Raw genomic sequence first — 14,082 nt, 5'->3', positions numbered from 1 at the left:
TATCAAAGCAACCTGGGCTTCCATTACACCTGAGCAGTGCCACACTCTGATCGCTTCCATGCCACGCCACATTGATGCAGTCATTCATGCAAAGGAGGCTCAACCAAGTATTGAGTGAATGGAAATTAACATACTTTTCAGAGGCGCGACATTTCTGTTTTAACATTAGCACAGTGGTCTATTGTTTATTGTGGGGTTACGTTTGGTGATCTCCCCACATTAGCGGTGACAATTCATTTTAACTTGTTTGAATTAAGTACATTTTTTGGGGCTTGCAAATTCAACATTTAATTAGGTGTCACCCCTTTCTATAACCCTATCAGAAACCGTGACATGAATAGATCCTATAATGCTTTGCCGCCCAGCCAACCAATCACAGCTGTCCCTTCTCACACAGCAACATGAACTTATAATACATATACAGTATTGTAGCTACGAGTCAGCCATCACAAAATCAAGCAGTGTGTAAAAGCCATCATTTGGTTTACACCACAAGGTGTATGAAGTAGTTAGTGCTTCCTACTGTTGTGGTTGTGTTGAAGTTTATCTACTGATAAAATAATAAAAACATCTGATTGTAACAGCTTGACTGCAGCTTAAAACAATATATTTAAATATGCAGTACCATGTGCGAAGAAGTAATTGGTAGGTAAATCGTCACTGTCTTTTCATTATTAAATCAAAATGTTTTAATTGTATTTATTGGCTTATTTACATCTGTGGATGTCTGTATGTTTCAGAGCATTTATATGAGTTTAAATGAAATGATATTAAAAAGGTACGTTGAGCTTTAAAGCACTTGTAATATAAATCCAACATCAATGTATGTTTATCAGTCAAATACTGTTAAAAACCATCATATGTTAATATTCAATTAGTAGTCTAGTGGTCTTTGTTTAGAGGTTTGCAGGATCTTTCATGATATGATGAAGCAGTGTTACCTAACCTTTTCGCACCTCACACTGGTTTAATGTCCACCTTATATTCAGGGACTGTCCTCCAGATTAAAACAGTAAAAATCTAAATTATGTTTTTTTCACTCATTTTCAGTAATTATTTTTGCAGTAAACTTGACTAAAAGGAGCGTCTTGACAATCACAGGTTGAAGTTACTTAAAAAATTGTCTTGACATTGTGAAAACACGTTAAAGTCATTTTCATTTCTTAAAGAAGTACAACATTCTTCTTTAAGAAATGACTATCCCATTTGTATCAACACCATGGCGAGCAAAAATAGCAATTCACACACCTCAGCAGTGGGAGGCAGTAATGTGCCAGATTTGTTTACCAACATTAGATTTCAAAACGTTCTTTTCTTGAGTCTGAATGGCATCTGTTGGTCTTGGGGTGTGTAATTTAGGCATGTGTGCAAGTGTTCTCTGAAACTTGGCCCATGTCAAAGAACAATTGAGCGAGCAGGAAGATGACCCCTCCTTGTGTATTAGAGTAATTAGAGGTTCTTCCTGCAGGGGAGCCTTCCCTTAAATATTTAATCCCACACAGCAGTGGCAAAACATGTCATGCGGCCTGCGTCTTTTGTTTCCGGCATACACAGTCAGCAGTGGAGGAGCAGCTGGTGCAGAAAGCAGAGGCACGAGCTCCTCTGAAAGAAACAAGACTGGGATTAAACGCTCTGGTCCTCGCAGCACCAAACGCGAGGCTACCAGGAGGAAAGCCAGACTATTAACAGCGAAACACTTGTGATCGTAGAAGGAATTTGACAGTCGCTGCTTTCAGAGGCATCCGTTTACTTTCCTCTGCTGTCGACAGATATGTGTCACAAAGATGTCCACACGCAGCTGCCAGGGAACAGACTCGGTCATCAAACCCCTGGACACCATCCCCGAAGACAAGAAGGTCAGAGTTCATCGCACGCAGAGTGACTTCGACCCGTTTGAGAAACCCACGAGCCAAGTGAAGAGGGTCCACTCCGAGAATAATGCCTGCATCAGCGCCAAGAGCTCATCGTCTGGAAAGGAATCACCAAAACTGCGTCGACACTCAAGCCCCAGTTCTGTAAGTACATGTGGAGGATATAGCAGAGATGCTGATGGTCATCATCATTCCCAAAGGAAATCTCTACAGGGATTTAATAAAGCTTTTATCTATCTATCATCCTTCTCTTAAGTTTCTGACTATTGAGTCGCAGTCAAGTATTTTAAATTGTTCATGAATAATCACTTCACAGATCTGACTTGAACAAGTGATTGTTTATGTGTGAAAGAAGCAGATACGGTTACAAAGTTTTATTGTTAGAGTTTCCTGATTCCAGCTCACCAACTCAAACATTCAGTTTATTTATCAGGTTGTCGAAGTAGATTTCAAACCTGCTAGACATGAGTGTTGGCATGTTTTAGAAGAAAGCGTTATGTACTGTGAAAGTTTTCATACGTGTAAAATACCAAAATAAATTGAAGATAAAATTGGAAAAAAATATCGTATATGTAATTACACAACATAGACACAATAGTTCATTTTTCGCAGGTTTTATATGTGATCAGATGTATAGTAACACTGTGACCCACACACAAGCCACATAAATATAGTCTACACTACGATGAGACTAAGGAACTAATGTTTAAAATCATTAAAATAAAATAATTCTGCAAGTCTTGATGTATCCTTTTAATTGTCTATAATCTACAAAGACAAAATCATTTAAACTGATTTTGAATGTAAAAGAGACTAGAACTAAAGGAAGGTTAATTGAGTTATTTTTCATTTAAAGTGTATTTTTGAATGTGTTTGCTTTCTCCACAGCCCACAAGCCCCAAGTTTGGAAAAGCTGACTCCTATGAAAAGCTTGAGAAACTCGGCGAAGGTTCATACGCAACAGTGTTCAAAGGAAAGAGCAAGTGAGTTCGGTGCTCTTAAATCTGAAATCCTATTATGTTTCCTTCATGAAAATTCATGTAAATAATTGTCCTGTCATTATACTGTATTATAAAAAATTCACCGTGTTTGACATAAATTTTAACTTAATTAAAGAAATAATTTACAATTTTCTGTGATGTTTGACCAAAACAGTGGCCATGTGTCTGATCACTGCTGCCGTCAGATTTACTGCTTCTTGCCAACAATGTGTTTGACACTATGAAATATTAAGTATTATTCAGCATCAAGTTTAGCAGCAGTGTGTGTTTACTTTCAGTGTCAAAAGAAAAGGATCATGTTACAAAGCAGCATGGTCCTGTTCCCTCCCACAGTCGAAAAAACATGAATGTAAATCTAGTCTGTTCAGCTGAAACTTGTTTGAACACTGATGAAAACTAATTGATTTTACATGTTTGATTATAGCTGACAATTCTACCCTTTTATGTGCATGATCTTTATAAGACAAACACTTTGTATGGATCAAATTAATTAAACTACAGATGAAAATATTTAATTACAGTTAAAAATTCTAAGATTGTACATGTATGACTCATAGAAAACAAATATGATTAACTTCAAATCATGCATCCCTATAAATGACCTGAAATGTTCAAATATTTCTAGACCATGATTGCAAATAAATTATTATTTTCTTGTTCAGAAACATAATAATCATGTGTCTGCTTTTCTTCAGGGTAAATGGAAAGCTTGTTGCTCTGAAAGTGATTCGCTTGCAAGAAGAGGAAGGAACTCCCTTCACTGCCATCAGAGAAGGTACGAGTTATTCAATTGTGCACTTTAACACCATTCACTGATTGAAAACATTGGGTGTGGAGATTCATTTAAGGCTTATTAGAAAGAATAACCATTTTTCAGTTTTGCTTATAAACCATCTGTGTCCAAGAAGGTGTTCAGAGCAAAAACCTGAATATTTGTCACATTAAAAGTATATTTATCTTTATTTGCTCATAAGGTTTCTAATTCTAGGCCCAATTTGAGCTGCCAGGATATTTTTTCTTGAGCTATAGATAATCACACTTTTTCAAATATAAAATTCAGGCATGTTTTGTGCCTGAATAACAAAATATGTTAATTTAAATGCGCATCAATTAACAACAACATTGAAGAATTGCGAACCAATACTGTACAACTCTGAGTATCAAAATATAACGGTATAATTTCCAATATATGAATAGAGGTCCCTAAAACGAGTAGAATCATTGTTATACTTGAAGAATAGGCCACTCTGAAAGAAATTTCTAAATGAATTATTGTCAAAGGTTTTTACTTCTAATTAGCCTTACAATATCTTATACAATATATAAGATAAACTGGGAAATTGAAATGTAAAATATGCATAGTAAGAGTCTTAAATAACTGTGTTTGTTGCTGGCCTGCAGATTTAAATAAAGCAGATCTGTTTTCTTGTTGAGTTAGGTCTTTTTCTTAAAAACAAGATGCGTTTTATTCGACAAACAGCAAAGCTTAGCTTAAAAACTAGAAACAACATGCAGGGTCTAAAAACAAGTTCCTTTGTCTCACTAAGTCTTAAAGTGAAAGTGATATGACAGTCGTGAAATGGAAATTATTTGAAATCAACCAGCAGAAGAGAAACGTGTCATTAGTCTAGATGCGATTGCAAAATCGTTGCAACGAAGTGAAGTTAAATTACGCAAAGGAAAAATAATAAAATACTGGTACATCATTCTTGCTGTGTTTCAACGAACTGCTCTCCAAAACCTGATCTCAGGGCGGGATTGAATAAAACGCTGATTTGATCAATTCTTCAGACATCCTCCTACTCTGGCTCCTAATAGCATCACAGCACTGAAAGATGATCCCGCAATACAGCTCCGCACTTAAGTTCTTTATCTCTTAATCTTTTGATGCTGCCTTGTTTCTGTTTGTCCACCACCTAATGAGAGCTCAGCTCTTGGGCGTTTCACACGATTCTCTGCTTCTCTGTGCGCAGCATCTCTCTTGAAGGGCCTCAAACATGGTAATATTGTGCTTCTGCATGACATCATCCATACCAAGGAAACCCTGACTCTCGTCTTTGAGTATGTGGTGAGTGGTCACCCTTCTACACTCACTGACAGTAACATCCCATTTTACGAGCGTCTTCACCTCATTTGTAATCAATTTCTGAGCGAGCAAAATTAATTTTATTAAAGGAAATTATTATCAAATCAATATGTCGGGTCATCTGCATACCAGGAAATATTTACATCTGAAAATATATTTAAGAACACAAGAAGTATTTCTAAAGCACTGACTGAGCTCAACATTTTAATATATTTTTATTAAATAAAATGCCATTATCAAGCTTTTTTTTCTCCAATTATAGTTAACTTTCACATCAGCTGCTTCACAAGATCATATTGGAAGTAATTCCTTCTTTACATTGATATTATTATCATGTTTAATATTATCATAATGCGAACTGGGAACCCCATTTCTTTAAGGTTCCATATTTTCCGCACCATAAGGCGCACTTAAAGGTCTTTAATTTTCTCAAAAAAGGACAGTGCACCTATGGAGTGATATTACTGCCACCGGTTTGAGCGAGTGTGTCTTGGTTGTTGTACACTCAAAAATCACTCTGCTGAACGCTCAACCAGTCATACACGTGCATTCAACATGTCATACACGCGCACTCTAGCTGTCATACATGCGCTCAACTTCACTGTTCACAACACCAGTCTCGCACGCTGCTGCTTGAAATCTTTTAAACATCATTTGAACATCATTTCCATGGGAGTGAACAGAGTTGTGAGAACGCTTAATAAAGTTTGACTTTATCTGACTGTTTTGTTGACATTCCCTGTAGCACAGCTTTATCTAGTGGATGCATAACGCAACCCTAGTCAAATGTTTGACTGTATCTTTTATTCTATGCGCCTTATAACCCGGTGCGCCCTATTTATGAAAAGAGTTCTAAAATAGGCCATTCATTGATGGTGCACCTTATAATCCGTTGCGCCTAATAGTGCGGAAAATACGGAAAATAATATTAATTAAATCTTTGTAAAATACAAATATTACTCACTTAAACACTTATACATGTAGGCTGTGCAGCTCTGGTCCTATCATTTCCAATATTTAATGAACCACAACAACAACTAAGCTTAAATTTGCTCTTTATGGTAAGTAAGTAAAGGTTATTTTTAAAAATGGAAAACTTTTGTTGGACAATGGATGCTTCACCAAAGGATGAACACAATACACAATATACCATGTGATTTTTATTTTTATTTCTTATCTGGTTGTAACTGGTAAAGTTATGCTAATAGAAAAAAGAAAATAATAATACTAATATAATAATCCCACCATCTCCTTGTCAATATGATATATTATTTACAATAATTCCGTCTTGAAGACGTGGACGTTGGGTGGAGTTTTTTTTCTTAAAAGTTTAGAAATGTTTTGTAATTCCAAATGTGATCGCATTCTCTTTCTCTTTGGCAGCACACAGACTTGTGTCAGTACATGGACAGACACCCGGGTGGTCTTCATCCAGACAACGTCAAGGTTTGTATCAGCTCCCACACTGACTCTTCACAGGTGTCAAACACTATCTATCAGTGTCAAAGGAAAGGAATTTTATACAAATGTTTCGGGGAAGGAGGCCAAACACATTAAAATGAAGTCGGAATGAACCTCCTAGAAAAGCAAGTCAATAGACGCTTCAATCGTACGCTGACTCAGGTGTATAAATGTAACTAGCCATAAGTAGAAAATACCAGAGTAAAATGCCTTTATTTAACATATTATAAGGGAAGTTTTTCTATGAACAGTTGTTTTGGCATCAATTCATTCCCGAATGAACGTAAGAACAAGCCACTACTTCATGAAGAAGATTGATATTGATAGGGCAACATTGTGAATCGTCAGATTTTTACTTTTTTGTGTGAAAATTTGCTGGAAACTGCTTGTTTCATTCCAGCTGTTCTTGTTCCAACTGCTACGAGGACTGTCCTACATCCACCAGAGGTACATCCTGCACCGGGACCTGAAGCCTCAGAACCTGCTGATCAGTGACACCGGAGAGCTCAAATTGGCCGATTTTGGTAGGTTAAGCAGAAGCTACTGTAGTATCTTTCACAATAAAGCTTGCTTTTAAGATTAAATTAGATTAGATTAGATTAGATTGACTTTATTAATCCCTCTGGAGAAATTAGGTTTCCAGTGCACATCAGTTACAGCACAGCTACAGAAGTTTTATGAACGCAAGAACAAGAACAAAGTTCAAATAAAAAGAACAAAGTCCAAAGAGATAACAAAGTGCAAAGATCATAGATCAAAGGAGAAAAACACAAATATCTTAAAAGGATACAAAGAATAACATAGAATATTATACATCATCCCTTCACTCTCCTCCTCCCCCCAAAGTTATAAAGTCTAATAGCACGAGGAATGAATTTCAAATCATTGTCTCATGTAAATTAAAAAAAGGTTTCACAAGATTTTGAAATAATTTACATTTATCATGAAGATGGATTTGTTTTCCGAGTTATTCTTAAAAACATGAAGTTGATTAAGAACTCTAAATTGTGAAAGACTTTTCGACCTTTTTAGCGTGACCCTCGCCCACACCGCTAACGGTTTCAGTGGTAGAAATAAAGTAATTAACTTATTTTCATCATGATTTTAGAATTTTTTGACTCTGCATGATAAAATTGACTAATGTTACATCCAATATTTGATTAAATATCAAGCCTTTTCCTTCCCTTTGGTCGGTTTCTCTAAGTGCCTGAAATCTGAGGCCAAAATCAGTAAAAGTTGGCTAAAAATGATGGTAGAAACTTAAGGAATAAATGGGATCCATTTGGGAAGGTACAATTAGAATAGCATAGAAACAGTCAAAGAAACTGATGGTGTAAAACTTTTGACACCAAAAGTTCAAATTAATAAATCCAGAAACACTGGGTTAATTGTTAGGGGTAACATTTGTAACATAAAATATATCTTGGATGCTTTTTTGGCCTCAGGAATGTCAACAATACAAATAATGACATAGACATCACATATAAAGATCACAATTTGTCGTTTTCATATGTGATTGCGTCAGACTGTAAGTGGTGGAGAGTATTCAAGTTTTAATGAGCCCACCACTGAGCACTCAGGCTCTGGTTGCGAGGAGTCTACTGACTCCTTTAAGAAACATCTTAAGACGTTTCTATTTGTTCAGGCTTTTCCTTGATTTTCTCGAAATCCTGTGTTGTTCTCAGTATTATCTTGATCTTTAAAGTACTTTTTTGAGTATTGTTTTGATTGTTTAACCTGGTCTCGAAAAGCGCTATATAAATAAATATTACTTACTTACTTACTTACTTACCTCTGAGGCGGTGCAGCTCAAACAGCACTCTTTATATTTTACTTTGTTAACCAACTTGATTTTAGCTAGTGATGGTCTGATGAAGCTTCATGAAGCAGTGTCATTATTTTCAGAGCCGGTCTCTGATCCCAGTCTCTGCAGTATTTTCCTTTCTTTTAAACAACCGTTCTAATGAAGCATCACATCATTTGAAACTGTTGGCACCACCTTCTGACCTCTAAACGACATGACAGTTTCATGAAGCTGCATCACTAGTTTTAACCATACTTTTGTGTTTTTACTTCTTAAAAGCTGAGATAAAAACTGTTGTTAACTGGACTTCTTAATGTACTTTTTACTATTATATTGACTTCGATTCTAGTATTTTAGTGTGTTTGTGAAAAACACATACTCTAACAGGCACACCGATGTTAACTACCGGTGCTGCTTCTCTTATCGCCTCTGGCCACTCGACAACATTGTGCAGCAGCAGGACAGGAAGTTGTTTACTGAACTTCAAACTTTAATTAAAAAGGGTGTCTACAGTGGGAGACACAAACCTGATTAAAACTTGTCTTTTCTTTGTGTGTGCATTCGGTAACACTCTTCTATTTGATTCAAAACCTCAGATGATCTTAGCTCTGCGAGGAATCAACAGCATAAACAACATTGTTGTACTTTCAAGCCTGTACATCCCAATGAAAGCGGAATTAGGTGCAGATGTAGGCATCTATGACTCCTTCCTTTTCACCCCACTCAATTCAATTTTGACACGCAAATCAAATTTCGATTGACCTGAAAGAGATGGGCTTTTTGTCAGAGAAAGTTTTTCGTACTAGTCATGATGCTGTGACATATACTCATATTATTGGTGGAATTAAACCTTTTTTTGCGCCTTAGCAGACAGGAAATGCAATAATCTATTGATAGAATGAATTAAGTTTCATATATTATGATATAGTTTCAAATATTTGATGTGACACATCACACATCCTGATAAAATTACAACGGGAAGTAATTAAATGAAAGAGGAGCAGTGGTCAAAAGATATATTTGTACATCCTCCCTTTTCCTACTTTCTCCTTTATGCTATGTATTCTTTACACCTACATACATAAAACGTAGTTATGCATACATTTTTAATATATTAGTGAAGTTACTGTGGACCAAAACTTCCAATCTTTGTTCTCAACAGGACTGGCCAGAGCCAAGTCAGTGCCCAGTCACACCTACTCCAATGAAGTGGTCACCCTCTGGTACCGTCCACCAGATGTCCTGCTGGGATCCACGGACTACTCCACTTGTCTGGACATGTGGTGAGTTCTTCCTCGTTCACAACCAGTTGCTGTCTTTGCTTTTTGTTCTAAATAGTAAAAGGAACAACTCAGTAACATTCTACTCATTTAAATAAAACAATATACTTGAGGTAATTCACATAAAACATAAGCATATATTCTGTTATTGCATTCCTATGTTAAGCTATTATCTTCAACTATTATTGTAATTGTTATTAATCTAATGACTTTATATCTGACAATTATATTTGTGTTTTCAAAATTATTTTTCTTTGTGTGTCTTAGTTATCCTAAAAAATAGCTGAAATGTTTTCAAAACATTATATTTAAACATTGACTTTGTTTTTCTTCATTTTCCATCAGTGAATTATACATGGATTTTTTTCGGGTTTGACCCGCACTTTGCCTGAAACCCATCTGCCACAGTAATTAATAACCAATCATCTGTTACCATATGTTGCCTTTTTGTCCTTATAGTACAATTATGGAGTTATTGAGCGTCTCAGTCTCTGACTCTAAGTTCTTCTCTCCAGCCTTCTCCTATTCCTCATCATAATACCTCTATGTTTGTGTTTTTTTAGGGGTGTGGGTTGTATTTTTATCGAAATGATCCAAGGAGTAGCTGCCTTTCCTGGGATGAAGGACATCCAGGACCAACTAGAGAGGATATTCCTGGTGAGTTCAAAGACATTTTTTTTTATTTCTTAGCTGTATCAAAGGTACAGTTTGGGGGTACCAGGTGGCACTTGTTGATGAGGTTTTTTTTTCTTGAGGTGGTGATGATAGTAAGAGTTAACAAACTCTCTCTCTTTCTCTTTCAAGATCAACATGAAAAATTAAAATACATCCCATTTTTGTGACATTAAAAAAATATGTAATACATAGACATGATGTACAGAAATTCAGCTAATTTTCCAATCAGGGGACACAAATTAAGGTGACACAAGGGAATTCAAATTAAATATTGAATTGGCACCAATTTGATTTAAAGCCTTTAATATATAGGAAATAAAGATCCATAAATTCAGCTCCTTGAAAGGCCTGTAATCTGCCTGAATATACTGCTCTGTCGCTGCAGAATTCTTTTGGGGGTCATTTGCTTTTGAAATGTATTTTGAAGAAAATTTTAACTAGTTATATATCTGTAAACACTGGAACGTGCAAGTGTATTCAAACAATTGCCGCTGCACCCACATACTATAATCATCTAATCACTGTGACCCCAGTCACTCGACTGATTCCTCACATGCTTCCCTCTAATCCTCCTATGAAAATGAGCTTTTCAGCAGCGCATGAGTTGGCAGCCCTACACGTACACTGTACATTATTGCAGAGAATATTTAAAGTCTAATCATCTGTGATGGTATGAAGTGATTATGGAGATGAGATGTCAACATCAGATTAGTGGACACGGTGTAATCGTGCGCCTGAAGACTCATGGGAATCTTTCTTTATAACGTGATGTCTCATGAATTCTTAAATAACTCCCCAACAAATGTGATCCGTTCTGGTCTAGCAGGTTCTCTGGAGCATAGCTGAGCAGCACATGAATGTTCATGAATCATTCATTTTGAAGATGACAGAAATGAGGGCACGAAGAGGTTGACCAGGGGAAGAAGTCAAGTCGAGAGGATCGTCTCTCTCACTGTAGTTACCCCCCCGAGGCTGCAGTCTAAAATTATGCATTGAGTGCTGGATGGTTTTGGTGGAAAAGGGGGGAGTGGAAGCCTTGAGGAGCGGGGTCACAGAACAAAGTGAAAAATATATTTTCCTTTAATGCCAAAGGCAATGTTGGGGTGTTTGGCACACATTTGTAATCTCACTGACCCTGCAGACAAAAAGAGGATGGTGATGGGATGATAGCGTCTACCGGACTGACTGCTGATGAGGCTCAGCTGCATAAATGCTCTCCCTACAGAGAATTTCACTAGTGTTAAGAAAAAAAAGTTTGTTTCAAGACTGTTAAACCTCTATGGTGATGATTTTCCAAACAGAACAGGAACATTTTTCACTCCGAATGACCAGAATAACACAAATATGTGCTAAATTATCATCTTCACTTTGCCTTCTTGGTGGGATCACATCCCGTCTCTATCTGTCTCACGATCACTGACCCAAATCTTGACGTGATCAATCCAGATGAGCTCATCGGTAAACAAACACCATGACTGTGACGGGTGATTGTTCTGATCGAATTATGATTGACATTTATGTCGGCGTGCTGCCAGCTGTCACTCAGGATGGAGTTTGGATGCACAACCTTTGTTCTGCTGGTGAAGTCCACGTTCATGAATAATGTACCATCTTAGGCTTCCTGTTCTGTTTGAAGGGAGGCAGGAAAAGGTCAACTCCCGTTACTGTCACAGACATGAAAACGCTGGCTTAGCTGGAAACAAAGTTACTTTTACCTTTCTATTGTGAACTAATTTACACAGGGATGCAGCAGACTGATATTGAATTTAATGTGGAAATTAAAACAGTTGATATGTTACGTACAGAAGAAAAAGTTAACTTGTTATTCTACAAGATGTCCATGTTGATATAATACCATCAAGTTGTAGGTGCAGATTTTTCGACTGCACATCTATGACGTCAATCTCCAGCTCCACACAACCCATGGTAATAAGGACCAGTGACGATACTCACCCAATTCTGCCCAAATGCATGAGACTTATGAGAACATTTTATATTCTTCTATTGTCATATTTTCCTCCACACAATTACTGGACAGTTACTAACTCAAGAGTTTATGATAATCCCTATAGAACAGTCTGGTACCGTCAACCATGCTAAATAATCCTATTTCTGCATCACATTTAAATGTCAAATTGAGTTTTAGTTGCTGGTCTTTGGGGGGTGATTGCCGGGTATTGAAAATTAATGTGAATTTAAGAATTCAAAGCAACAACATATGATTCACCAAATAATTTTTTTGTAATAATTGCTTTAATTTTCATCGGTCATGACTCATGTTGTAGAACTCTGTAGTTATTATTTAAATAACGTTTGTCACTACATAATAAATGATTACAGATGTTTATAATATTCTAGTTTGGGTACTTAATTATAAACGGCCATTGAGCAGGATTGCCTTGCCAGAACTAAGAGACAGTTGCCTGTGTCAAACCCACATTATTTTCTGCAATAAAAACAACAAAACAAGGCAAAATCAATGAAAAAAAACGAAACAATTTGCTACATTACTTTTACACTATTCTGACACTGAAACAAATTCAAAGAAGTAGCTCAAGATTAGTGTTGAATGAAATTGCTAAGCCTAACTTGTTGCTGTAATACAGGGGTCTCATAGACATGTATACATAAACGCTGCATCGACTGCCACCGCCAACTAGAGCAATCTGTATACAGGGCGGCCATCTTGGTACAGTGCATTACGTCTACAGAGGAATGATGTTTTTACAATATAAAAATGATCATAATTCGCTCATTTGTCAAGCTTTTTTCACGTGGTTTGTTTTTCAAACCTCAGACCAGATAGACAGATATTATTAGAAGGAATATTTTACTATATAAAAAAACATTTTGAAGTAATAGATGAAACAAATATGAAAGGTATTCTGAGGATAATGTCACAATATTAGTGTTTTAAAATGAAATATTCTATTGAGAAAAGGTGGAATAAAATTATGATTAGGATCACTGCAATGTAATAAAAAGTACAGTGTTAATACTACCTCAGTAAAAGATTTTTAAATAAAACCCTCTTAGAAATTAAACTAATTTGACACACGTTACTACCCCTTCTGATGCAACTGGACTTGGGACAATACATTTACAAAAACAATTTATTACAAAAGAGCTAAACATTATTAATAATCAATTATTTAATAACAACCAACCCATACTATGTTAGCCCTTAATTACATTTTACCTGTGAAAAGTGATCCCACGAGATCTAGTTCGTATATTCCGCTCTCTAGAGCATCCATAAGCGGCACAGAAGTCCGGGAACTTCTTACAGTTGCTCGTCTGCTGACAAAATGAGTAGTAAAACCAGCATTTTTTTTAAACATCCAAACACCCTGTATTATAGCTACATGTATGACAATTTGAACGGACCAAACTGTTTGAAAATCGGTCCAGAATTCAGCGAATAATTGTATTTTAGGATTGAGAAGTATCTCTTTCCCTGTAGTTGTTAATGCGCAGCTGCCTCTGATGGCACTTTACCAAGATGGCAGCGCTTTATGCACATCCGCCTACAATCGATGCAGTGTCTATTACATATATGTCTATGGTCATTATGGTGTAGCTTATTTCAGCTGAAACCTCATTGGTTAAACTGTACATGCTTGATTGGTTGGAACAAAAACCTGCACCACCCCGACCCTTTGAGGACCAGTTTGGAGACCCCTGCTTTAAGGGTTCTTGGCAGCATAGACACAGTTACAGAAAGCTAGTTCAATCAAATTTATTCATTCTTACTCACTTCAAACTCACAGCGATCATGGTTCCCAGACCATGTGGTGTCTATACAGTAACTTAATTATATTTTGAAGTCAAAAGAGGAGCTAAAAAAATACTGCCAGAAAAGAATCAGGAGGAGTTCCTTCCTGGCAGAAGCGGACACATGATC

General features: G+C 36.5%; 1 protein-coding gene across 3 annotated transcripts in view; it reads left to right on the top strand.

Moving 5' to 3' along the window:
• Positions 1-14,082, top strand: part of cdk14 (cyclin dependent kinase 14) — a 49,741-nt gene that overhangs the window by 19,013 nt on the left and 16,646 nt on the right. For all 3 annotated transcript variants that reach the window (XM_087812570.1, XM_087812572.1, XM_087812571.1), the window contains 8 exons: positions 1,770-2,015; positions 2,760-2,854; positions 3,568-3,647; positions 4,846-4,940; positions 6,342-6,404; positions 6,820-6,943; positions 9,386-9,506; positions 10,067-10,160. In XM_087812570.1, coding sequence (XP_087668696.1) covers positions 1,770-2,015; positions 2,760-2,854; positions 3,568-3,647; positions 4,846-4,940; positions 6,342-6,404; positions 6,820-6,943; positions 9,386-9,506; positions 10,067-10,160 — 918 coding nt within the window. The remainder of the gene's footprint in view (positions 1-1,769; positions 2,016-2,759; positions 2,855-3,567; positions 3,648-4,845; positions 4,941-6,341; positions 6,405-6,819; positions 6,944-9,385; positions 9,507-10,066; positions 10,161-14,082) is intronic.

Source organism: Callionymus lyra, chromosome 17, assembly GCF_982586985.1.
Source record: "Callionymus lyra chromosome 17, fCalLyr1.hap1.1, whole genome shotgun sequence".
NCBI lineage: Eukaryota > Metazoa > Chordata > Actinopteri > Syngnathiformes > Callionymidae > Callionymus > Callionymus lyra.
Note: the sequence above shows the minus strand (reverse complement) of the source record. Positions and strands in the feature narration are given on the sequence as shown.